We start from the raw sequence: 27595 nt of genomic DNA, 5'->3' as shown, positions 1-27595 counted from the left end.
GACCCCTAATTTAACCTTTCAAATCCATTCTTTGTTTTTATATAATAGTGTCCTGAAGGCACCTTATCTTCCAAAGAAGTGTCCTCTTCTCACTGAATCCATAGCTTCACAGCTGGTCACGCACTCAGCTCTGAGCTTACCACAGAGGATGGGGACAGACCAAAGAAAATGCACAGGAAAGAAAAATAAGAAAGAGAACAGATAAAAGCTAGAGACAGTTACCATCTATTTCACCAAGAGCTGGGACAAAAGCTTCAGGCTTCTGCCCTGGACAGGAGGGCAGAGGAGAGGGAGGCCCTTCCTTCGGTCATGGCCGGGATCAGCACCGACTCAGATAAAGTGCTTGCAAAGAAAGCCCCACAGGCAAAGTTATATCATAAATGCCTGTCCTGCTGGGCACATCTTGAAGAAGTGGGTCAGGGGGAGGGGACAGGCCCCAGGCAGGGCTGTGTGTGCAGGGGGGCAGGACGCAGAGCTCCAGGCTAGGGCACACGGGCGGGTGAGCGAGGTGCCAGCACTGCACAGTGCCAAACTCCATGGGAGGGCTCGGAGCAGAGGCAGTGCACACAGGGACAGGCAGGGAAAGGACCACAGACAATTGGATGCTTGGTTTATTTCATAAAACCACCCTTTTCCTGGCTTCTCTGCCTATGCATGGGATACCAGATCCTGAGCTTTCCCCTCCTCACATTTCAAGCATCCCCCATCTCACTTCACAGACACGTAGAAATCTTGGCTTCTGAAGTTCAGGTGAAGGTTTGACAGCAATCCTGATGAAAGGATGACTCACCCCACGTCCAAGGAAGGCGAGCATGGGGATCACATTTTCCTGGGCGATGCACTGCAGGATCCGGGGTGCTCCATACAGCCCTCCCATGCAGGAGGCCAGGGATGAGATGTACAGCCCTAGCAAAAACAAAAACCCCACCAAGGATACCTGGAGGAAACAGAGGGAATGCAAAGTTCATCCTGTTATGCCTTAAAGACACCCAAGCAGTCTTAAATACATGTGTTTTAACAGATCACATATATTTTCTAATGTTGTTAAATGAACAGAGCAAGCCCTGGGAAAGCAGCAATTTAATTGGTCTGTGGTATAAGGTACAAGCAATTAATACAGGAAAATTATCCCATAAAAGTAATTTAATACTGAACATCCTGTACCGACAGAACCATTTTACAAGCTCATATCCAAGGAATTCTTTGCCACTTGGAGCAACTGCAGCAAAGCAGCAGCTATTAGATTCCCCTTAAGTAACTGGAAGTGAGTTTATTTCAGGCAAGATCACTTATATACAGAGCACATCATACAGGAAAAGCTGCCCAGGCTTCCCACCATCCAAAACAGGAAGACAAACCCCTGTGTCTCAGAGGGGAAAACCAATACTGAAGGAAAACCCACAGTAAAGCCAAATCAAAATTGCCACTTAAGTAAATGGCATCTCAAAAAACACGCTCCAAAGGATGTAATACAATGACCTTATTTTCCTGTCTTCAATGAGAAAAGAATTTCCTTTGGCCGGCATGAAACATTAAAAAGAAAAAATTTAAAGCCATAGTGCTAACAAAAGTGGTTTTAGAACTGGGTTTAGAACTGATTTTTGAAGCACCCTTTCAAGCTGGGAGCATCTCCTGCAGGTGTGGAGGGAAAGGAAGGACAGCTCCTGGTCTGTCAGACAGAAGTGAGAACTGGGGTCCCCCTAAGCAGGTCCTCACTGTCAAGAGCTGCAAGCACAGAGTATATCTAAAAAACCCCACCCAAATACACAAAACCCCACAATATAAACATTGTGCAAGAAAGCTTTGAAATAGGAGTGTTCCTGGCACTGCAGTGTAAGGACCTGGACAGAAAAAATAAAGGAAACAAGGTCTAGGGTCACCTGAGGCACCCCCAAGTCCTGCAAGACCACAGAGGTCTTACAGCCAGCAGCCAGGCAAGGAGAATGGCAAGGCATAGGGGTAACTCCAGCAGAAAGGCCAGGCAGAGAGAAAAACCTCACATTTTGGTCCAAATCCAACATGCCCATACTCCTCTGAAGTGAGTGCTGGAGGTGCAGACAAATATCTGTGGCAGAGGATGTCACCAAATGCAGGTCCCCTGCATCCCACATTTGCTCCCACCCCTCCTTCCATGGAAAAGAGGGTCTAAATGAACACAGGTCCTCCCAGCTTCTGCCCCCATTGAGGTCAGGTGACATGTGCTTTATTAGGAGGAATTACAAATATTTACATGGCTAAAGATGATTCAAGCTACATCTGACTTTGGTTTTTTGTCAAAGAAATCTGCAGGCAGCAAAAAGGAGATTGGGTAAAAAGCCATAAAAAGCTTTCTCTTGGGGAAGGCAAGTGAAATTAATGTCATGATCCAGAACTGTTCAAACTTCCTACCACAACATTTCCCCATGAAAATCCACTTGGCCTTGTGAATTGTATCTTGTGGGACAGAAGGAACCTGAGGCAAAGATGAGCAGATACCAGCTCTCATTAGACCAGCAGACAGACACTCAGTGGGGAATCCTCCCTTCCCTCTCCTCTAATCCTACCCTGCTCCGAGAAATACTCGGAAGAAACAAACACTTGTGCCAGACATCATATATTATTTTAGCTGCCAAAAATGCTTGCATTTAAATGTGCTACTTGACATTCAAATCAGGGTTAGAGGGGAAGAGTCCCTTTCACCGAGGCTGATGAAAGGTTTTGCTAGGAGTTTTGAACACGGAGAGTGTGAATACATTGCGAGGAATTGGCAGTTGGAGCTCATTAGAAGTGAAATTACTGAATCTCATTTTTGTGTTTAAAAAGCCAAACAAATATTGTAAGAGAGAAAAGCAGCCAAGCACTCATTCACCTGTGATAGGAAGGGAGAGTTTGGAGGAGTAATGATCTCTCCCCCCTTCCTCTCTCCAAAGTCATTAAAACCTAAAGCATCTTGTAATAACTCAAAGAAGAAACATGAATATTGCACCATTTGTTTGTTCCGTGTTAGGGGAAAGAAAATTGAATTTACTTTTTTGGAGGGGGGTGTTTGCTTGTTTATGTTTTGTATTTGACAGTATTAAATATCTTCTCATTCATTACTACGAGATTTTTCATTTTCCCCCTGAGGGTTCAGAAGTTAAAACACAGCTTTAACAATCTCTTTCTCTTCAGCAGATTCATTTAAAGCTGATTCTTTTCGATACTGCACTTTTTGCCCATTAAGTCATTGACAAACAAAGTGGTTGTTTAGAGAAGGCAGGTTCATTCCTTCTTTTCCCTGAAACAGAGGTGGATTTTTTTACCTCAGCAGGTAGTGGCAGAGCCCTACCGATAATTGGGAGTTTATTTGATGAGGTGGAAAGTTTAGAACTGGAAGAAGTTTAGAGTTAAGAAATAAAACCAGAGTTTCAAATTGATATTTTAGACTAAAACCATGTTACAGATCAAACTATGTAAACTTCTCTACTTCAAATGAATCACAAAAAATAGTGTCAAATACAGTGAACCCATGACTTTGATAATACCTAATAACAGAAAATTAGCCTTTCCACATCCCATCCAAAGAAAGACAGTGGCACACACCAAAATCTCTTGCTCTCTTCTTAGAGGCCTGTAGTGGTAAGGTCCGTTGTGTGTTAAACTACAACCCCCCCTCATGCAAATACTCTGTGTGGAATTGTGGAATGTCTGGAGTTTAATAATCCAGTTGCTCGCCCTGCAATTACAGCCCGCTAGATATGGAAATGTGAGCTTCGCTTGACTTAGTCAAGATAAGCAGGGGGGTTCTTCAGAGCTTTCAATTTGGTCTAAGCTTTCACCAATGAGAAAGGATACATGGAATGAAACACAGCATTTATCATTAGACCACATTACCATACTTTAGCTCTTAAAGCTATTGCTGGGTGATAATGCCAAGATTTGGCATTATGGGATATGCTGGTGAATGCAAGGCTATTCAAATCAATTGTACACTGGGATTTGCAACAGGGAAATCCCCCTGAATTTTAATGAGGGATGCATACCCAAATTCCTCAGGCTTTTGAAAAACTCAGGCATTCAGTAAGGCAGATGGCAACCTGCAAGCCCCATTATACAAAACCACAAGTTACCTTCTCTGCTATCATGAAGTCATAGCGGAGTGACTGACGGGTACAAATGGCTCCCAGCAAGAAAACGAAGACCATGTACAGAAACCACCTGCAAACAATAAAAGTAAACCAATTTCCTCCCAGCAAGACAAGACCATGGAGAATTCTGCCACTAGGAGAGCCAGGAGACAGTCAAATGCCTACAAGTTGGGTCTTCTGTCACTCTGCATGGTTCCTGAATGATTTAGCTTCAGGGATAAATGTGACACCAACCCATTTTACTGCATGGCTGCAGGGCTACCTCCACCCCTTAGGTGTGCAGGGGGGAAATATCCCAGTTGAGGGACAGACTTTTTAGCAGGGCCTGTAACAAAATGCCAGGGGGTAATGGTATGAACTCAAAGAGGGTCAGTTCAGACTAGTTGTAAAAAACAAATTTTCTACAATAAAGGTGGTAAAACATGGGAATAGGCTGCCCCAAGAGGTGGTGGATGCCCCATCTCTGGAAACATTCAAGGTCAGGATGGACCTTTAATGTTTCCTCAGAGCAATCTGATCTGGTTGAAGAAGTCCCTGTTCATTGCAGGGGTGGGGTCTGGATGGCTTTAAAGGTCCCTTCCAGCCCAAACTGTTCTGTGATTCTGTGGCTCTGCAGGTACACAGGTCCCTCCATCTGGCAGCAGCATTAACAGCACAGCCAGCCTGCTCTGCAGCCTCAGCCAGATCCTCTTCTGGAGTTCTGGCCTTTCCATACTCAGGCTAGGGGATAATTTTGTCTGTAAAGCCCAGAGAAGAGAATGACCACAGCCTTGGATAGATGGATTCATGTGATACTTCTGTGTCCTGTGGAATCCCCCCTCTTAAGCACCAATTCCAGCAGGAATGCCTCCAAATTGTGAAGAATCTTCCTTCCTGACTGAACGTTGGTACACAATTAAAAGAAATAATTTCAAAGGCAATTTAGATGGCAATAAAATCAGGCAGGAAAACCTACTGAGGGCTTCTTTTTTAAATAAGCAGCAGTGGAAAGTTCTCCTGGAAAGCAGCATTGCCTTGGGAAGATCACAACTTGGTGATGCAGGACCTCTGTTTCCCCTGTCTTGCAGGTGGGTAGGCCATCTCACCTCTCTTGGTCTCATTTGCCCAGCAATAAAAAATACAAAATTTTGATACTTCTTTTCTATTTATATAGAAAAAGAACACAAGGGGGAGAAGAAAAAGCAACAACCCCCCCCCTCCCCACCCCTCTGAAATCAACAGCAGTGAATGACAAAATCATCCTCCCCCAAGCCCTGGAGAACTCTGCATTCACTCTGGGACAGCCAGGCTGCAGCAACACAAGCACCCAGCACCAGCACAAATCCCACCCAGCAGTGGAAGGACTGAGTACATCCTCACTAGCAAACATCTCCAGCCCACCCAGGGTACGTGGTGCTAATGGATGACAATTTGAATGAGAGCCACTCTTTGATTTTCCAGATGGCTGACTAATAAAAGGCTGATGGGAATATGAAATGGATTGGTCACACTCAGGGCAGTCTCCAGAGCAAATTTTCCCCAAGCAATGACTTACGAGGTGCCAATAGCAGCCAGAGACCCCAGAGGGATGTTGGAAGAAGGCTTCTGGAGATCTCCACTCATATTGAACCCAGCCATCACACCTGGATTTTGCAGACACAAGTGCAATTTAGAATCAATCTAAGTTATGGTATATACAATACACATTGCAATATGTAATATAATTTAATCAATCAGTTCAGTGATTGTTTCAGAACAGTAACTCTATCACTTCATTGCACTGCCACACAGACAAATACTGGCTCCCATCAATTGCTTGGTAAAAAACTGTTCATGTCTTTAACAGAAGCAAGTCACCACTAACACATCAAAGAAGCCTCTGTCTGGTTTGAACAATGCTGGGGGGGAAGCAGTTTGTGAACAAAACCCATCTTATCTTCATACAAACCTAACAGGAGACAATGCTGCCCAGCTGTTGAAAAGAGAAATGCCACTGTTCATCAGGGCAGCACATGCAGCAGGTGGTACAACCCCCAGTCCAGATCCATTACAGGTCCCTGCATTCACAGGGGACAGCCACTGCTACAAAACAGAATGTCCTGTCCATATTAAATGATGATCACATTAGCAGAGGGAATAACAGGGCTCTCGGCACGTAGGTGGCACCTTCCAGCCAAGGGATCTGCTTTGGAAGTAGGCATTATCTCTGCCTTGCAGATAGGAAAACAGAAACACTGAGAAGGCAAGTGATTGTCCCAGTGTCACGTAGAAAACACATGCTAGGACTAAGAATAAAATACTGAACTGTTATTTTAGGCCAGAGTACAGGGTATTATACAATCAGGGACAGTCCTGAGCCTAAAAAAATTACCATCTAAAGGTGCAAGAGAGGGAAACAGGATGAATCAGAGGATTAGAGTCTCTACACTAAGACTAGAAAGCCAAGGTACAGATTGGTTAAGGGGCTTTGTCCATAGCAGAAGGAGGAGTCATACCAGACTTGTCAAGAAAACAGAGATTCCCTTGCCACATTATTCCAAAAGTTTTCTTAGAATACTTCAGGTATGTGCTATAAATATAAATAAATAAATAAATAAATAAATAAATAAATAAATATCTATGATTTAGACTCCTGATGAGAATATGGATAATTTGAAGGCAGGACCAAATACTTTAGGACTCTAACTTGTGCCCATCACTGTTGCCCCCTGGGATGTCAGACTAATGTCTCCATAAGAACATGTGGGCCAGGAGCCAACCAGCAGTGCTGATGGCACAGTCCCTGGGGCCAGGGTGAGATCACCACAGAACAATGGGAAGGAGGATGCCAGCACCATGGCACCATGGCACTCATAGCATCTGGCAGCCCCTGCAGCAGGGGACCAACCACACGCCAGTCCACTGTGGCTGCCAAGGCCAGCAGCCATCCCTCGTGTTCAGAGGGCACAAGAATGACAAAGTCAGTCTCTGCAGCTGCAAATCTGAGTGACTACAGCTCTAAATCAGCAACGGCCCACTGCATTTTAAACTCAAACACAGATTTCTGCTTGGAAGGGTTTTTCCCCAAGATGGAGGATTGACAAGAGCCGTGGGACCAATCTCAGGGTGAAAGGGACAAACCCAAATCAGCCAGATGGATGGCCTCCCTGTTCCCTATTCCCTACAGATCCTGGCCTTTGATGGGCTGTCAGCAACGGCTGGGTTGCTAATCATGGAACACAAACTCTGCTCTGCTCTGTCCCAGGCATTGCTGTGCATCTTCATAGTACCATCTCCACATCTGCTCAAAGGGAACTGTAACACCTCCTCTCCTCGCTGCTCTGCTGTGAGGACAGCATACAAATGAGCACAAGGCACTCTCCTGCTGCCAAACACATCCAGGGTTTTATTTATTTGTTTATTATTAATGCTTTTTTCTTGATGACCTCTTTTTTTTCCCCCCTTGATCAGTCCACTCACCAGCCATCTTCTCCTGTCATCTCCACCATGGAGCCAGAGCCCTGGCGAGCATTCCCTGGTCCCCACAGAATCGTGGCATTCCTCAGCTCCTGGAAGAGCTTTTCTTCCAAACTCAGACCAGATTTGAATCCTTGACACCATACTGAAAGCATTACAAATCAAGTTCTTAATTTTCTCCTGGAAGACTATTTTGTGGCTATACTTCTGAGCAGCACAGCTAAAAGCCTGTCAGCTGCTCTGGTTTTCTCTAGATAAAGATTCCGTGCAATGTTCAAGCCCTGCTCCTTTCAAACAGTTACACAACGGGCTTAGCTAGAGGTAAGAAATGTTAGGAAGGCAGAAGTCCATAGAAATGGTCACAAATATGCTAAATAAATTCTCTATGAAGCACTCTTTGATGACATGCTACTTTGCAATTCAGAGACAAAGCAGGAAACTCAGAATTCTCTGAATTTTTATTCCAAAGGGAGCAAACTATTGTCAGAAGGACAGCTGTTAATCTCATGTGCTTCTTGGCCAAGTCTCTCAAACATCTGGCACCACCTTTAAATCTCCCTGCTTGAGTCACCTCTTCCTCATCCAAACTCCTGCCTCAGCAAAGCACTGAGGAAACACCAAAATGGCATTTTCTGGACTGAACATAAAAAAGTTGAAGACGTGAGTCATCGGCACAGCGATGACTGCACAGCCTGGGCTGCCTCACTGCCTCCCTCCCACAGACCCACACACGCTCGGGAGCAGCCAGGAGATGACTTCCCAGAGCCCACATAAAGAGGATCTTGAGGCTGGTGATTGACCTCCTGCCCAGCAGTGACCAGGGGTCACACCCAGGCCACTCAACACCACTAGCTTCTGTCAGGGCTCCCAGGAGGTCACCAGAGTTCCATGGGTTCCACAACCAGAGGTCAAGGCCACCACAGAGGGAAGCAACTCAGATATTCTCAGCCACTCAGGCCAAAGCCGTCTCCTCTGTGCTGCAATTACGACTCTGACATGACCAGGGCAAAGGTATGGACAATCTGGTAGTACCGATGTATGGACAATGCCAGAGCCACCACTCCACCACCAGCAGCCTTTTAAACCCTTTGAGTTAACAAGTTTCCTGAACAAATCAGTCTTTCCTCTGAAAATGCTCTTTTTTTCCTTCAAGTTAAGAACACGTATGGCAGACAGTGCGGATACAGAACTATCACAACACTCACTGCAGATTCCTTCTGCATGTCCTTCCTAGCAGTCAAAATAGGAAGAAATTGGGATGTTCTTTCCTTCAGACACAGGCCTGTCCCTAGGGAAATGGCCAATCCCTTCTGAACTCAAGCAATCATATCTGCAGATTCTCCATGGAGAAAATTATCCGCCTCTCTGTTTCAATGAGATAGCAGGCTGGATTTTCCACACTGCCTATTATCTTAGAGAGCAGCAGATAGTGACAAAGCTTCTGGACAAAGAAGCATGAAAACACAGTCAACCCAGCCAGGAAATTATGGCCGAGACAGTCTGTACGTTGCTGCTATTCCCAGTGTAATCTGGTCCTGGGCATCATCCAGGGGGTGGATACGTGCATGAGGGGACCACCTACATTGTGTGTCAGGCACAGCCACCAGCCCCACCAGCCACGCTTTATAGCTGCAGATATGATCGCTCCTGCAAACGCCCAGTGCATTTTTCACTGAGCTTACTATAAAATATAAAAGGTGATGTTTTTCCTTCACCCAGGAGGTGAAGAATGGAAAATCTTAGATAAGGCTTGTAGCTAATTTTTTTTAAGGGCCAACTTCTCCACTGATGTAAGCTGGCACCTTGCCACAGACTTCAATGGAGTTGTGCCAGTTTACATCATCTGATAACTTAGCCCAAAACTTCTAAATCTATTTGCTGTCATTTTGCAAGTGCCAGATATGGTTTATTTCAGAACTGCTTTCTGTGCAGTGATATTTTCCACTAACGCTGCTTCAAATGACATCTTACTTTCTTGTATCACAAGACAACACACTTCTTTCATTAGACAGAAAACCTTGGGGATTTAGTAGAAAAACATTTTTTGCACAACAGAAACAGCATTTATTTTAATTTTAAAAATGCACTGACGGCTGCATGGCTGCTGCTGGGAGCTGGCTGTGGGCAGGCGGCCCCTGAGACTCCCTCCTGTTGAAAAGCCCTGGCTGGGTGGGTCTCCAAGTGTCCACAGCACAGCAGCAAAATGCGTGCATTGAGAAGGTATTTAAGAACATGCAGAAGAACAGCTGCTTAATGCACAGCACCTCTATAGGGGCATATTCACATTTTCCACAGCTATATTTCAGTCTTTTGACTGAAGCCAGCAAATCCCAGTCTTCCGTGCCCATGCTCTCACATTTAGGCCAGCTCTAGATGTCTGTTTTGGATGTCTCGGCTACTTCCCTGTGATTAAATGACAAACTTGGGGAAATAAGGCCAGCTGCACTGAACATCAGCTGAAATGGTTTAAACAGCTATTGCACAGGTAGCAAACAGACCAGCCTCTGCTTACCAGTGCTCAGCCGTAAAACTGGGGTAACTTCACTCACACTGCTGGAGTCATACCAATACAACACAGAGGAACAGAGAAGACAACCTGACCTGGAGCAAAACACCCGAAGGAGGATGCTCCCAGGAGGCAGCATGATGCTACTGGTCTGCAAAAGGCTGGGATGACCATCCTATGCCCATCTGTTGAAGCATGTCCCCAGCTGCTCCTCCTGCCTGTTTGGTCTGGCAAGGGTCTCCCCACAGGTCCTGCTCTCCCTTCCACCTGTGGGTCTCCCCACAGGTCCTCCTCCCTTCAAAGAGGGGTAGTGGCTGCCCCTCTTTGCTGTTACAGCTACTGGCCTGCATTTCAGACATTTCTGTTTCACTGCTGTGTCTGATGGAAATGGGCAACTTACAGCCACTTTTCAGTATATCTCAGAGACCAAACTCAGACTGGTTGAATTCAGATAGCCATCTCAGAGACAGAGGAAGAAGCCTATCCTGAAGAGATCAAAATAGTTTCACTTCAAAGAGGAATATTTCATCTTAAAAGGCCCAAACAATTTGTTTCACAATTTCCAAAATATTCTTCTTTGAAAACTTTGTTATGAAAATAGCATCTTAAATTGTAAGCTAGCATATGCTACAAATTAAAAATAGTAAACACAACATTTTATAATTAAAGATAAACAGAACATTGCTGTGGGTCAAAGAACTGTTTCAAACTGGCTCAATGTAACCCCTCAAAACTAAACAGCATATTGTTTTGCTGAAACTCTCCCCAATTTTCTGTTGTATCTTAAGGCAAAGGATTTTGCTTCCAGTGCTTCAACCAGGTCCCTGTGGGAGTTCCAGCAGAGGTGGGTGCCACTGAGGTGGGTTGTGGGGAGGACCACAGGCCGGAGGGGACAGCCTGGGAGCAGTGCTAGCCTGTCCCTGTCATTCCTCAGTGCCACTCACCCTCTGCATCACGCTGCCTGCCCTGAAGCTGCAGCACTGGCAGCACAGAAGTTTTGACTCCCATCCTAGAAATTTCTTAATCAGACTACAAGCTCTTCCTGCAGAGCACCAAACACAGCCCTGCATTTTATGAGGCTCCTGAACTCCACAGTTCAGCAGTGACAGGAGTGATAGTAATGTTATATGGTACCACTGGCACTGCTACTCTGAAGGAATAATTTAAATCCCGTAAATTACCAAGCAATTAAAAAGAACATATGAAAAAGCTGTGTTAACAACCAAAGTCATTTATACATCATCCCAAACTGTATTTTCAGAGAATGTTTGACATTACTACTGGTATTACCACTGCTAACTAAACAGAGCAACAGGCTGCCAGGGCTTTAAACAAATTCTATCTATTAGCTTTGGCAGTCCTCCTAGCAGCCAAGCATTAGCAGTGACAAAAAATCATTTAATATAGCTAATCACGGTCATTTTCTGCACAGTTTTGTCATAACTATTTCTTCTTCTATAACCAAGGAACCAGAAAACAACCTGCTTTCCAACACCAGTGACAGAGCTCATGAGGAAGGTCTTTTTCTCTTGGGGACTCATTTGGGCCAATCAAAAATGACAAGAAAAAAGAGGGCAGAAGACATCTCCATGGTGCCAAGAGTTCAGAAAGGTGAGTTTTCCAAGAGGAAGTCTACAGAGGTAAAACCCAGCCTGATAAGGTGGGAGAGAGGCACTCAAAGACAAATTTGAAGTCCTGCACTAGGTGCACCTGACAAAGTGACTTCTGCTACCTGACCATTCCTCCAGTCCCATCTGTTTCATAAAACACTTTCTTTTGTCTCCCTGTACCACAGCAATTCTGCAACTTCCAGTGAGTAGCTTAGAGCTGATCCTCTGAAAATTCATTCTGTAATCCGAGGATTCATCACTATGGAAACTGCTTATAATCAGTACTTTTTATAGCTTAAAACACCCAGCATCAACAAAAGGTATTGTAACTTCAGCTGATAGTTACTGCATTCCCACTGGAGATTGTCAGCTCTGGAAAGGGGACATGCATCTTCCTGGTAACTTAAGGGAATGAATGATATGAAGGTATCTGATTAAGCTCATAAATATGAGCTCTGCTGACATACAAGAATGAACCTGTGGCACCACACAGAGAGTGGTGGGTCCATTATGGGCAATGGCATCAGCCCACCTCAGCCACCTGATAAGGTAAGGATGGAGAGGAAGTCCTCCTGTGCTCTTCCCACTCTCCCAGTGCAATAAAGTCATAAGGTTCATCTGATTTGATAAATCATGATCAGTTCCTTTAAATAGGCTTGAGACCTTCTGCCCTGACAGCATTGGCCAAGATCAGTGCCTGAGCCTTGTCCTTGGCAAGGAAGGATTTGCAGGACCACATCAACCCACAGAGTTCACCAACAGTTTCTAACCACAGAGACAGAAGAGTACGTTCAAGTGAACGAGACAGGATTGCAAAAAAATTTGAGATACTGGAAGGAAGCCTGAACATTTGAATTGACCACTTGGGTCTACTATGGCCAAGTGCAGTCCTGGTCACTTCACCTTGCAGCCCAGAGGAGCTCCCCTCGCTTCTGCTCATCTCTGAGATGTTCCTGTGGGGGAAAAAAGGGTGAGGATAAAACTGAACTGTACCTGTGGCAGCTGGGAAAAACACTCCAAAAACAGTGAAGAAGGACTCCCCCTGGCTGTAGTCTGGCAGTGTGTTGTTGAACATCAGCTCTTCAGAGTAGCCGACGAAGCCGTGCTCTGTGGAGACATGGAGGGCGAGAGGAGAACCCCAGGAAGCGCCAGGGCTGCAGGAGCCCCTCCAGCTGCTCTCAGCGACCACCCCCCTCTAAACACATGCACCTGCAGGGGCTGCTTCCAAGGACCACCTGAAAGGATGAACATCAGCTTATATGGTGGGGGAGAAGGCAGAAACCAGGCTTGCCACTCCTGCCCCACCTTTCTAAGGTCACACACACAAGTTTTACTTTTCAAACAAGTTTTGCAGAAGACAGGGGAGGGGCAAAGTGATGGGTGGGATACCAATGTCATGCGCCTGGTTTACTGGGTATAATGGAGGATCCTACTCCCTCACTGCGCACTTGAAGGATGGCTCAAATTCTTCCACAAACCTCAATTTGTTAGGAAGGGTTAAGCCTGACAGCTGGCATGCAAGGCATTAATGAGGAAAGGTTTTAGATGCTTATAGACAGAAAAGATAACTCACAAAAGCAGGTTAAGGAATTAATGCATGTGACTATCTAACAATAATTTCATTTCTAACAGGGAACACTGCTTTTTGATGGAGTATCTTAATCTGTGGAAATTTCTCCTCCCTGTCAGTAATCCAAATGCTTATGCCAGCTGGGGGTGGAAGGTGAGCAAAGTCGGTTCCTTTTTTCTTCCTGCCACTACGATCTATTTCCATAAGACATGTGACTCCAATAACTTGAATTTTCTCATTAGCAGGCAGGATGTTGTTTATGGCTGCACAGGGTGATGGCCAGAAATTAAAAAAAGACTCCATCAAAGCTGTCCCATGCCTCAAAGACAACATTAATGATGTTTGGACAATAGATTAAACCAGAACATTAAATCAGAGTTCTGAGCACAAGACATATCCATTTAAACTCTCAGAATATAACTAACCACAGAGCTTTGAAGTTTCACAGAAAACCCTACAGATAATCAAAAGTTTCCTACTACATCTGCATTCATTGTGTTGCCCAAACATGGATGGAAACACACTGATAGAAGAGGTCTCCTGCTGCTAGGCTTTGCAAAAGCACTAGCTCTCTTTGCTAGGACAAGTCCCAGATGAGATTTACAGGGAACAAGCTCAGTGCAACACACTGACCTCTGGACCTCACAGATGTCTGCAGAAAGTGCAGCTTCTGGAGAAATAGAGGGGGAATTTGTGTAGGCTGTATGTTCCTGTAAGTCCAGACCTGTGTGGCTTCAACCAGGATTGATGCTCATGACAGCACAGCCCATGTCCTGTTTGCAGAGCTCCTACCAAACTGCTCAAGGGAAATGTTGGTCTTTGGCCAAGAGATTTTTCACCAAGTATGTGTCCTCAGAGAAATGTTAATTTTTCATTTAAAAAGTGAACAAAATACTCATCTCACCCCACAAAGATCTGCAGACCTTCTCCAACTACTTTGAAGCAGCAGCATCAAATAAATCCATGCCACTTGATAAAAGTTTGCCTCACTGTGAAGTGAACTCCAGCCTCTCTTGACAGTTTACTTTCACATATTCCTATCATTCAGGTTTTCCCTAATCACAATTTGTCCTTTTCATACCACTTGCCCAGTTTGTGGAGGTCATCTGAAATCCTGACCCTCTCTGCCAGGATGCTGCGAGCTCTTCCCAGCTGGGGTTCATCTTCAGATTGAATCTGCACTTTCCCTTTTCCATCCTCCAGGAAGTTAAGAAAAATGCCAAATAACATCAAATCAAAACCAGACTGTTGTAGAACCTCACCAGGCACAGTGTCCTGCTTTGTAAGTAAACCATCTCCAACTAGGGTCTTCCAATGGTGTTTTGAGGCTATATAATTCAAATGAGGCACTTTGGGTACCTTCTGTTTCCTTCCTCATACAAAAGGCCAAGTGTACAGACCAGTGAACAACCAGGCTACATTCTCTGTGGTACCATTTTGGCCGTATTATGGCCCCACACCGACCACGAGACCCATGAGTCCAATGTGTGACCTGCACCTGTGTGCATCTGAGCCCCATCAACCTTGAGAAATTAAATGATCCCCTAGAACTCCATTCATTTGTATGTTGTTCCCTTTCCCACTTTATTCCCCTAGGTGGAAATCCTCAGTGGAAGAGACAAAAGCCCAAAGCCATGGCAGATGTCACTGGAACCACAGAAAACAACAGCCATGGATTTGTTGAAAGAACCACAGGATGTGCCTACAACGCTATCCCACTTCTGCTTCCTCTCCTCACAGCTCTGGCAGGTGAGAGGCCATTCCACATTTCCCCTGTATACAGAAACCAGGAACCTTCTTGACTAATTAAAGAGAAGTTCATCCAAATGTTACTTGTCACTGCACCCTCATTTCTCACTCAATCACCCTCCTGTGAAGCAAACCTCACATCCCTTTTGATCAGACTGGGATCTGCAGTCACCATCAATTTAGGGGCACATGAGCATGGGGCTGAGGACAACGTGCTGGGAGCATCTCCTGCCTGCCCACGTGCCTGCGACCAGTGCAAGACATCTGTGACCTTTCAGCTTATTAATATTAATGCCACTAATTGTAGCTGACAGGGCAATTGGGCTGAAAATCATCCAAAACAAAACAGGAATCAGCAACTGAGACGGATCGGTTAAACCAACAGAGCACTCGGTCAGTTGTTGGCAGAGTCAATTATCCACATCCCATGGAAAGTGCACTTCAAAAGGACGAGCTTCGGAAGGAGGAGGGAAGGAAATGCAATAGGGTCTATATTTGGCACTCTGATCTTCAAACAAGGCAAGATCATTTTATACATTTTTTCTGTAAGGAGATCTTTTCCTCCAGCTTACTGCTGGGTATAAGATCCAAACCAGATTGCTGCCTCCTTGCTCATTACAAAATATTTGTCTGAAAAATTTTGCTCTCAATCAATATATGCAACCCCACAGCCTCTAAATCCTGCCTTTAATGATCCTGCTCTCAGCTGGCTTGCAGAGGGCTGGAGCTGAAGTGCTATAAACAATCTTCCCTGTGTCATGCTAGAAGAAAGGAATCCGGTTCCTTCTCTGTGCCATGTCAGCCTTATGGGAAATGCACAATAAAAAGCAGTAACAATTTATTTTCATCATCAGATACTCAATAAGTAGAAAGCAAATAATGCATTTCTCAAGTGGTTGAGCTGATCTAAATAAACAATAGGGAAAAAATTACTTAGAGCAACGTCTGAACTATTCCTGTGATTCTTCACAAATCAAGTCCTTCCAGTTGCTCTTACTAAAATGATGTAATAAACTGTAAAAATCACCTAACGAGTTTGAAATGGAACAGCTTTCAGGATGAGCATCCTCCATTTATATGTGCCAGGGGACCACAGGAGGCTGTACACCAGCCTAATGTAGCCAGAAGAGGAGGAGGAAGATGGTCACAACTCTGATGTTTTTCTATCCATCACAGATGCCTGGGAGGAGGCACCAGCTTTCATCTGGTTGCCACTACTGCATCACCTCTCTTCCCCAGCAGGTTTGGGCTTTTCTCGTACTTTCTCCCACCTCTCACCCTGTGGAAGAGCATGAAAGCATGAGGTTTTTGGCACTCAGGACTCCCCTTATGAGGGCAGCCCCTCCATGAAGCCCAGGGTTCCAGAATGGGAGCTCAAAGAGGTTGGAGAAGGGGCTCTAGGCGAAGCTGTGGTTACACAGGGTCAGGCCCTTATGCAACAGCACAGAGCACGGCAGCACTGCCAAGTTCCAGGCAACCTGGAGCTCATTACAGATTAGTTAAGTCTTGGCCAAATTCAATAAGCCTGTTCACAAGCTTAAGGTTAAGTAAAGCCTGGCACCAAGGCAGGGCTAAATAGTGCAAAAATGGAAAACCACCTTAAGAAACAGCTCCCTGAAGACAGTCCCATATTGCACTCTGCTTGTGATTAGAGATTTTAATTACAAAGGTGAATGCTGAAGGCTTGAAATGGTGAGATTTTTTTCTTTTCCAAAATAAGTGAGCCCACACATTCCCTCCTGGAAGGTACTTGCTGAGATTTGCTTTCAGGGGAACAGCTGGAAGTGTTTGTCTTGCAGCACATTTCCCAGGTCTGACCTCAGCATTTTCAGGATCCTGTGTGATGTGTAAGACATGGAGTGCCAAAGAATAATTATATATCCTTGGCATAATTATCTCTGCTCTCTATCTTTTTCCTATTTCTTCTTCCACCACTAAACCCTTCTGGCATCAGTTCTGAATTCCAGCTGTTTGCCTTGGATGCCAGTCCAAGCACACACCCAGAACGAGATCCTGGTGTGGGTGCTGCACATAGCCGAGCACACCACTGTGGAGAAAACAGGAATGGTCCTCACAGCCTGGCCCCACCGTGCCATCCTCACCTGAGCACACCCCTCTGCAGTAAGATAAAGTTCCACTCCTCACCAGCCACATGCTTACATTTTCCTTCTCCAAACTCTTAGCTGAGGGCAAGCTACAAGCCCAGAACTTCTGAGCTGTTGTCTCCCCCAGAGGCAAGTCAAGCCCTGTCAGGCTGGTAACTCTCAGAGGCTGTGGTCTGTCAGGTGACTGTTGGGTGTCCTAAACCAAATTGATTCCTACATAGGCTGGAGTGCTCTACAGCAGGGAAGGAGTGAAATTCTCCCCCCAAAAGCCCCTGAAATACGAATTCTTCTCCTGCCTGCAGAATAAGCTCAACCATAGTCTGGTGGTGACCAAACTCCCTCAAACACACATACAACTCACAGCTTATCACATGAGAGCAGCATATTCACTAGTCAAAGGACAGTTAGGCATGCCTGCCTTAAATGAAGTAAAATTTGGATGCCAAAGCACCACCAGCAATAGGTTTTTCAGCATCTCAGTGAGCAATTGCAGATGCACAGGGTTAACCATCCACACAGTAACTGTGGATGTGCAGAGATGGGTGCAAAGCCGTGAATGTTGCCAAAACCCCAAGAACTTTATCTTTCTGTTCCCCCCACTCCCCCATGCAAACACTGAAATTTAACTTCAGGCAACGAACAGCACAAGATCATTTGATGCAACAGCTCTGAAAGATGCTGTGCACCAACACAGCCACGTTCTGGGTGGCTCTGGATCTCCTCAGTGAAGTGCTGGATGTGCCAGAAAATGACACGGGTCCAGCTGACCACAGCCACAGCCCTGCAGTGCCACAGAGCACACCCAGCAATGGGCCCTGAAAATGGTGCACCTCTCCAGTGGATTGGCATAATCAAAGAGGCGTGAAGAGGGCATTATGGTCACAAATAACACTTGAATCACCTTTCCCAACAGAATGAAAAATAAATCAATCAAAGCAGGGCAGCCAGAAGCCTCCGCATCCCTCCATGCACACACCTGTCTTCCTGTGTTGGGCTCGTGTAACATCAACATTAACAATCACATTCCCAAGCTCTTCCAAGGCTGGCCTGTTTCTGTAGCCATGCCTTCACAACTACCCAGCTCTTCTCCTGAGGTCCTCACAATATTTTTTCCCAGGCAAGTCCCACACTACTACTGCTGATCCCAGGCACTGCCCTACTGCTGCCAGCCTGGTACAGGTCAGGTGCAGGCAGAAATGTAGGAGAAAAATGTGGAAAGTTTGGGAAGGAAAACAGGCAGAAGGCAGCAATGCTGGAGGTGGAGAGAGGACGGTGTGGTGGTTTTCTCATGCTGCCAGTTCACTGCTCAGTCCACTTGCTGTGGGCTGACACTCTACCTGCAGGATGCATTAACAGGTTTTCACCAGAAAGTCCCAGTTCTCCAAGAGAATGAAGAAGGAACTGATGAGTCACGGAAGCAGAGGGCGTTGAGCGGCAGAGCCATGCTGACAAGTGCAGAGAATAAACATGACCTTTCCTGAACTTGTACAGGAATACAAATATGTTTTAATGTCTTCCAGGACATCTCCTGCTTCACCTTTGGATAGACAGGTTTTGGCTGGAAGACTGGGAAGAAGCAGAAGGAAGAGAGAAGAGCTTCAGGGCAGCAGAGCTTGAGGAGATGGGGCAAACTATGAGATCAATGCCCCTGTCTTCTGCCAGCTACCACTGGACTCACGTACCCAGGGGACCACATGCACCAAACCCAGGCTGCCTTTTTCTGCAGAGCAACACCAGTGCCATGTGAGTCAGCATGGAGCAGTGCACATGCCCTTCAAGCCAGGAGCACATCAGCTCCACGCTGGGCTTGTGGGCAGCAGCACAGCTCCATAGCTGGAGATAGGGCATGTGCAGCCCAGCCCAGATGGAGAAGAGCAAACACAGGATCATTCCCTCTCCCTATGTCACAGATGAAGTCATGACTTTGCTTCATCTCAGTCCTCAGGACCACATCCTGCCTGCAGGCAGCTCCCACAGTCTCAGTATTTTGCTTAAGAATCTTAAACTGGGCAAAGGAAAAAACAGAGAGGAATTTTTGTATTGAACACGTGCAGGTCAATGATTATGCAGTGATAAAAATGAAGTTATTATGCAATTAACATATCAGCATGTGGCCACATTGACAATGCAGAAAGGTTGCAGAGCATCTGCCTGAGCTGCCAGGGCACTGAGAGATGCAGGATGTGGGAGCTCCTCAGCTCCTGCTTTACCCCACCCCAACCCACATTGCTGTTGGCAGCCCTTGGCAGAAAGTATTGGGAGAGGAGGTAAGAATGAAAAGAGACTCAATTCCCTCTGTAATTTCATCCCTAAATGCCAGTTAAACACATTAATGATCAAAAGGGCTCAGAGTGACCACAGACCCCAAGCCACAGGGAGCAGAAATGAAAGCAGCACCTCTGCCCCTGCTGTGACCCCACGTGCCAGAACGATGCCAGCTGAAAATTGCCACAGCCAGCATTGCCCCACGCCTCACAGCAAGTCAAAAGGGCCAGAACAAAGCTGAGCAGCAAGAGGCAGCCCAGGGTGGGGAGAGAAGCTCATTGCTATTTTTCCACTTGTGAACAAATAAGCTCCTATTTTATCATCAGCACTAGGGAGATTGTTTCATGAATGAGGACAAACACCACGCTTACATTTCAAATTCGTCAGAGCTGCAAGTAGCAAAAAATAGACTGGTTTTAGTGGGGAAAAAGTTTGGCAAGAGGGTGGTGGGGAGGAAGGATCAGAGCAAATTTAAAGAAAGCAGGGAAGCAGTTCCCTTGCCCAATACTTTCTCTGCACCCACAATAAAGCCAGCAAACCTAAAAAGAGAGAGTGTGTACAGTCTGTAATTGAAGGAGCGAAAGCCACAGTTAAAACAATCTAAAAAGGCCAAGCCCTGAGAAAGGCAACTGGAATCCCTTATCTTTTGATGGAAAAGAATGTGCTCCCTGAGATTAATGACGTGTTTACCCGAGAGGAAATCACCGCCCTTCTGAAGCAGCGAGTGTTTGTTCCTCCCCAGTCCCTGTTTTCTGCTCCGGAGCTGATCTCCCAAACCTCCTGTTTAAAGTCAACACACAATGCGGCTTCCTGCTGCTGGGGGCTCCGGGGGACCCCACCATTAACCCTCTCCCAAAAACCACCCTCCACCGCACCTGCATCCCCACCAGCAGCGGCAGAGACAAACCCGGGCTGTTTCGATGTCACTTCGGGCAGCGGCAGAGACAAACCCGGGCTGTTTCGATGTCACTTAGGGCAGCGGCAGAGACAAACCCGGGGTGTTACGATGTCCCTTAGTGCAGGAGCAGCACCGGGCGTCCCGCTGGCGGCTGCCAGCGATCTTGCCGCAGGGCGATGAATCACCCCGGGCATAAACACCGCTCAGCCCAGCAGACAAATGAGCAAGAGGGGATGCTGACAGCGCTGTCGAGGGAAAGCACTCTGGGCGACCTTTTCTTGAATGGCTCAGGGGTTCGGCAGCGCGTCCTGCAGGTCAGCCTGCTGCAGGATGCTTCTTGGAAAGAGGCTTGACAGCAGCCAGTGCGATGGTGTGCTGTGTTAGAGGAGGCTTTGGGGGGGAACGTGGGATCTCTGCACTGAATACCCTCAGGCAAGCAGGAGAGACTGGAGCAGAAGCGCCAGGGCCGATCCGTTTGAGGAAACCCGGAAAAAACAGCATCATCCCATTACATATTTATCCTCTTTGGTAACTGCGCGCCCGTCTCCTCGGAGCGCCCCAGCCGTGAGAGCCATCCGACCAGGAGCGCCTCCTCTCCCTAAAGGCAATGGACCTGCAGCACTGGGGGCTAGCCAGCAGCTAAAAATAGCATAAAAGGCAGAATAAACAAAGAGAGCTGCTTCAATCTGTCTCCGATGTTTGTCTTTAGCTAATGGAGCAATTTTCATGTGCAGGATGCTGTCACCTCTCCCAGATCAGGAGGTGGCCCACGCTCCCCCCAGGCTCCCCCCAGCCATACCACATCTCCTGCAGGAGTGGACGGGGTGGGAGGAAATGCTAATTTCTGCCCAACTCCCTGTGTGCCTGCTTTATCTCTGCCTCAGCTTCTCGGGAAAGTGGAAAACCACTAACGTACACAAGAGCACACTCAGAGCCGGCACAGGCAGCTCCTCATCACAAAAGCACTGCTTAAATATAAAGGAAAACTTAGGAATGTGCCCATGGAAGTAGCTAGTAGAGCTCTTTGGCACTTACTCTTTCTCTACTGTTTGGTGAGGTGTAATAATTAAAAAAAAAAAAAAAAAAGCCAAAAATGAACATTTTCTGCAGTTAGAAACTCTGAAATTCTGGTTAGGAGAAAAAAAGTAAGAGGTTTTAACACAGGTGTTTCAACTCTTTTAATTCTTCTTACGTTTTGTATTATTTAATGCTAAGCACTAGACCTGCTGTAATATATAAATCTTTCCATTACTATTTAATTTCTTTGATGCAGTACTTTCAGCCAGGCTTGTTCAGTGGTATTCAAACCAGCTAGCGAAAATTATTTTATTCATTGCAAAGAGGACAAGAAGTACAGCGTCCCTTGCTCCATCCTTCTTCCAGGAAAATAGTTTTCATCAATGGGGTATCATGATCAGTTACAGAATGGTTTTTCTTGGAAGTCATGCCCAGAGTGCCCAGCTGTGGGAGGCTCTGAAGAACTTCTCCAGTGCAAAGCCCTAGGCTCGGGAGAGCAGAATTTAGGCTGAGTCAAGGCACAACAATTGGAGGAAAATGAGTGGCAGGTCAGTGGTGATGACACACATCCTTTGGACTGGTGGAGTGACCTCCCCTCCATCTCAGAGCTACTCCATGTATTGTCTGGGACAAAGCCCAATCCATGCTGATCAGATCCCCATCTTTCAGAGGAAAGATGATACAACTTGATCCACCAGATCCCGCCACGAGCCTTCTGCCATCCTCATGACTACAGCATCCCATGCTCCCAGCTTCCCATAATAAATTATGGATATATTATCCATATGACAGTGGTACTTCAAAAGAAAATTATTCCTTTTGTTGACTTTTTGATTTTGTGCCTAAAATGATAGCTTGTTTTCATTTTTGGAAGATTTTCATTATCCTCTAAATGCAACACACACAGAGCTACAGACTTAAGTCTGGCTTCAGAATGCAAATCAAACCAAACAGCATTTGATTTTGGAAAGATTGAGCAAGATGTTGTCACCTAAAAGGATTTTTTGTTTGCTTGTTTGAAACTATTAATTTAATTCTGTGTAAGTCATAAAATACATTTTCCCTAAAAAAATCAATTTTTCAATGGATGCTTTTCCCCCTTCAAGTGAGAAAGAAAACCAGAAAGAACCACTGAGCCACCATCCAGGTTAGTGAAGGTACAACCAGGATAAAATCCCTTACTTACAGACAAAAAAGGCAAAAAATTGTTAAGTCAAGCCAGGAGAGTGGATGAACAGTAGATAAGGACCTATTTCCCACACAAAGTTTTATCTTTAGCCTAGGAGAGGAATGCAAACTAGAAGTGAAGTGGCTGGAGGAAGAATCTAATATCTAGACGTTATTTTAATAAATTAAAACCCTAAATAAGGAAAGCTGATTCAGGGCACAACTGAACTGTGATTGGAATTAAACCCTGGGGGAATGAAAAAAAGAAGAGGTAAAATATCTCCATCATTTGAAAACTATTGTATGGTGGCACCAAAAAAAAAAAAGGGGGGGGAAAATATCAATGTAATTAAATAAAGCTGTCCCATGCAAACACAGCAATGAGGAGAGAAGGAGAAATTGTGAGATGATATATATCTTCCTCAAACCAGTCAGTTTTATTAGTTCTCTAGCATTAAACAAGTTGCTGCTGAAGGAGAGCCTGCCCAGGAGGTTTGATTGGAGGAATGGATGGGGAAAGCCCACATGAAGGCAAAGTCTAGCAGGGAACAAAGCCAGCCAAGGTATTTCAGGATTTATTCACAAGTTCTAGGAAGATGAGCTTAGCATTGCTTCACAGGGAAACAACGAAGCAATTAAAGGTTAAATCAATGTGTACAAAACCTCCTGTGTACATCAGGAACTCTATTACCTACTGAGCAAAATTAAACCTGTAACAACCTCAGCAAACCCTCTGCTGGCTCCAGGAATGGACCTGGGCCAGCCAGTACACGACAGCACCATTCAGTGGCACATTTTAGGGTCTCAGGGGAGGCAGGGACTCTGCTCATCCCCAGCAGCACGTGGCACAGGACTGCTCGCTCCCATGGCTGGAGCAGCCCAGAGGAGACTGAAGAGCACCAGAGATCTGCCAAGCAAGGTGGTTCAGTGCAAAAAGGAAGGACACCAGATTGTGCCAAGCCCTCAAGAGACCCAAAGCAGTGGGTTTAGGCTGCAGGAAGAGGGGATAAGCCTGGCATAGCTGTGACTAGAGCAGGGACCCCAAGGATGCAGCAAAGGATCCACCGCTGGAAATTTTTAGGAGCAGATGGGATGCACATGGCATCCACCCCCAGTGCAGCCCAGTAGGTGCAGGAGGGCAGGACCCGCAGACCCTGAGCCCTCCTCCCCTCTTTACCCACCTCCTGGGAGATGCCTCGGGGCAGTGGGCTCGGGAATGCTGCCTGGGCTCGGCAGAGCAGGGACACAGGGAGGGCAGCCCCAGCCCCGGGGTGCAGCAGCTGTGCTGACACCTGAGCATCTGCAGCAATCGAGACTGCTGCTCCTCAGCGCAGTCCTACTGCTGGATGTCCTCCAGCAGGGAAACACCGTGAAAACCTACCTACAAACAGGGCAGCAGGGCTGCATCTCAAGCTAACTGCTTTGTTTTTTTCTTCTAAATAAACTGCTTTAAATACCTACTTCAGAGAACCTGGACAGAGTGGTGTAGCTTTCCTCTCACTATCTAAATAAGGCCTCTAACAATGTTATCACTTTCCAAAACACATCTGTCCCGCAGCTCCTAGCCCAGACAATTGGCAGGTAACCAGTTAATAAATGTCTTCGCCAGACTGTTGAATAGGCTGGCCCCGACTCAAGAGTGATGTCAGGGCCATTCAATGCACTATAATTGGAAAAACCTGGGAAAAGCAATCCCATGTTTTTTAATAAATAAAGAGTGTATTAGCGGCCTCCTGCCTTTATCCACCACGGTGTGTACCTTGTTCAGTAGCAAAGTGAGATTTTATATTTTTTTTCTGCTGCCGCTCGCACGGTGATTTCTACTTGGGATTTGGTGCCAGTTTCCAGATGTGTCTCAGGCCAGGAAGTCAGCAATCAGCCTGGATAAAGCCTCTGGGATTTGCTGCAGATCATCTTCTGACACACACATCCTTCCTGCACCCTCTCTTATGATATTGGGGCACACCCCTTGTGCCCAAAAATAAAATAAAACAACACAGAGCCCAGCAGAAACCCCTGATTAGGATGCTTTGATCACTTTCATATTCAATCTGTGGGAATATTTTTAATTAATTCAGTCCATCGAAGCCCCAGAGGCAGCATTTGAGGCATCTTTACACCACCAGAGTGTCTATATCCATAAATCACTTCAACAATTGCAGGTTCCCTGTCTGCTGGAGCAGCTCCAGGCAAAACTCATCTCCCACAAATCCTCACCAGTGGTACCCACGGGACAGCATCAGCTCCCCAGCTCGGCCATAGAACATTGGAGGGGGATGAATCCTCCAAAGCACTCGTCCTCAGAGGAATACATGAAGATGATAAATGACTTTTCTGGGCTCTGTGTGAGCAGCTTAGGGAAGCTGAAACCCAAACGGGTGACATGAAGGATGTGGTTTGCATGGAAAATAATTCCAAGCAGAAGCACCCTGACAGCAATATGCCTTTCAAACCTCCCTGCATCACTGAGAAAGGAACTACCCAGATTTCTCAGCCTGAGGAGAGGGGTTTAGCCCCACTCAGCCAAGCTCCACGCTCACCCCAGCCACGTGGTACCATCTACTGCAGGACCGGGGAATCCCAGCCCAAGGGGACACAATTACTGAATTACTAACAAGATAATTTATTTCTCACCCCACCAGGCATTTAAGAGGCTGTTGTTGGGCCTCTTTCGCTCACGAAAGAGTGATTCCTTTCATCTCCCCATCAAAGCACAACCAAATTAACACCAGCCCTCCTCCCAGGGCTGGCCCCCCCGAGCTCCCACAGCTTTCACAGGGCACCTGGGAGCCACTGCCAAAACAGGAAAGCAGGCGCCTAATTGAAAGGGAGTATTTGGGAGTCACCCTACACAAAAATTAGCAGAGATATGCTAGGAAAATAAAATAGTGGGCATAAACGGACTGCTTATCTTCTTTTTTCCGTGACTCTAAAGTTCAGGATGTGAAAAGGCCAAAAAGTTTCACAAACTGTTCTGAGAAACTGGTCAGGGAGAGGAGCATCCTCTTCACCACTTTCACTGCTCCTCCCAAAATAACTCAGGTTGATTTTGAGGTATGGATCTCCATCATTAAAATACAGACATACACAAGCCAAAACAACCCTGCAGTGCTACCGTGAAAATTTGTAGCTCGGTCTTGGTGATGGGTTGAGAAGTCGAGCTCTGACTGATTTCAACTCACCTGTGTCAGGCTTGCTAAAAACACTAACCTGTGCCTAGGGAGAAAGGGAACGGGGATGTCTCCTGTCTGAAGGAAGGAGCACAGGGGGTCTCTGTTTCTGGAGGAGGGACTGAACTGTAAGCTGAGTGGCCAGAGGCAGCTCAATGAGCCTGGTTCTCAGACAGAACAGGGAGTCCCTCTCCTCGCTACCCACCCTTGGCGGAGATCCCAGCCTGGGACTGTGACCAAGCCCCAGGGGAAGTGCCAGCTGAAGCCAAGGGAGGATTCAGGATTAACTCCAAAAAATCAGCCGGTCCCACCCCACCCTGCAGGCAGCCTGTGGAAAGGAGCAAAAGCCCTGGGGGCCAGGCAGAGGGACAGGATAGCCTGGAGCAGGCAGGCTGGCAGGCCCAGAGGGGTCAGCAGCATCTGGACAAGTGACCCAGAGCACTCCCTGACTGCTGGAGGCACTCAGCTCCTCTCAGTCCCAGCTCCTGGCTGCAGGAGCCCAGCTGGCTCTTGGAGCAGGAGCGAGCCACAGCAAGAGAGAGGAAAAAAAGGAGAAAGAGCAGCAGGAAGCCCTGCTGAGAAGCCCCCTTTTGTGTAAACATGCTCCGTCCTCAGACTAAAAATAAAGGCAAGCCACAGGAAGGGAGTGAGTGCTTGGACAATATCCGATTTGGTGTGTGCCTGGGTGTGAGCTGCGGCAATGGGGAGAAGAGCAGGGGACTCCACCCAGCCCAACCACACAAAGGCAGCCAGTTAAGACCTTCAAGATGGACAGGCATTCCTGGAGATTATTTAAATTCAAGCAACTGCTGCTTGGCAGATGTGCAGTCCTTTCGTGTGTGCGCAGCACTTGGAAATGTTAAGTGAGGGAAAAGGCTGCCATGGCAGAAAAGGCAGGATGGCTGCACAAGGCGCATTTTACAGGGTCACAGACTGAGACCTAAAGCTGTGAACTGAAACCCTATAAACCTGCCATAAAACAAGGACATGACCCAGACAAGCTGTCAGCTACAATGCAGCTCACAGCTCCAGCCTCAAAAACCACCTCTCCCTGCATGCTGCCTTTGCATCTCAGCTCCTGCTGCAGCCACAGAGCCAAACTGAAAACAACTGCACGCTCCTGAGGGCTGTGGAGGGCTGATCCGTGGAATGCCCACCCCAAAGGGGTCTCAAATGCTGGGTTTGGTGCTCTGCACCCTGCCATTGTCATCAGCTGGCTCTGGAGGTTGGAGCTGCAGCACCACCTGCGTGTCCCACCTGCAGGCTCCTCGCAGCAGGGATGCTTTGCTGGTGGGCGCAATGCCAAGAGACAGGCATGCATCCATCCATCCATCCATCCATCCATCCATCCACTCGTGCGGCGCAGAAAGCGGACAGCCCCAGCCCAGCGTGAGGAGGCTCCTCGGAGCCCAGCGCTCCCCTGGTGCTGACACACCACTCAGAGGCCTTCTGGGGAAATGCAGCGCTCGGGAGGCTCCCCCCGCCCAGGCTGGAGGAAGCTGCACTCTGCCAGGCTCTGGGGAAGCACCGACACCCGCAGCTGTCCCTGCCAGCTGTGCGGCCGCACTCCCACCCTAGGGCAGCGCTGCTCGGGATACTGGCGGGGCTTGGATCCGGCCACCATCAGCCCCATTCATTCCACGCACTGGAAGCCCTCCTCTCTTTAGTCAGCCTTGGCTAAACTGCAGCATCTGCCATGCTCAGCAGCCTGATTTCCCTTCCTGTCTCTATTTTCTGTCAGAAGAAAATGACAGCGCTCAGCAGTGGAGGAAATCAAAGACAACTGTGGTGGCCTCCACTTGGGCATGTTTCCTGCTGACCTCTGTATTCCTTTAATTCTTGCCTCCTGGTTCTGTGTTCACTTTCCTACTATCTGGTCTCACTTCGAGTATTCATTTTTCTCTACTATTAGAAAGGTCTACTAGGAGCACAACAAAAATACAAACACAGCCCCATTTCCTCTAGGAAACAACTTCCTATGGAACGCAGCTGTTTGG

General features: G+C 46.8%; 1 protein-coding gene across 2 annotated transcripts in view; it reads right to left on the bottom strand.

Moving 5' to 3' along the window:
* Positions 1-27595, bottom strand: part of SLC12A8 (solute carrier family 12 member 8) — a 53894-nt gene that overhangs the window by 11536 nt on the left and 14763 nt on the right. For both annotated transcript variants that reach the window (XM_038142242.1, XM_038142243.1), the window contains exons 6-9: positions 12651-12764; positions 5641-5728; positions 4089-4176; positions 791-937 (exon numbers count right to left, since the gene is read on the bottom strand). In XM_038142242.1, coding sequence (XP_037998170.1) covers positions 791-937; positions 4089-4176; positions 5641-5728; positions 12651-12764 — 437 coding nt within the window. The remainder of the gene's footprint in view (positions 1-790; positions 938-4088; positions 4177-5640; positions 5729-12650; positions 12765-27595) is intronic.

This window comes from Motacilla alba, chromosome 7 (genome assembly GCF_015832195.1).
Source record: "Motacilla alba alba isolate MOTALB_02 chromosome 7, Motacilla_alba_V1.0_pri, whole genome shotgun sequence".
Classification (NCBI taxonomy): Eukaryota; Metazoa; Chordata; class Aves; order Passeriformes; family Motacillidae; genus Motacilla; species Motacilla alba.
The sequence above is the reverse complement of the archived record's forward strand: the minus strand, read 5'-3'. Positions and strand labels throughout refer to the sequence as shown.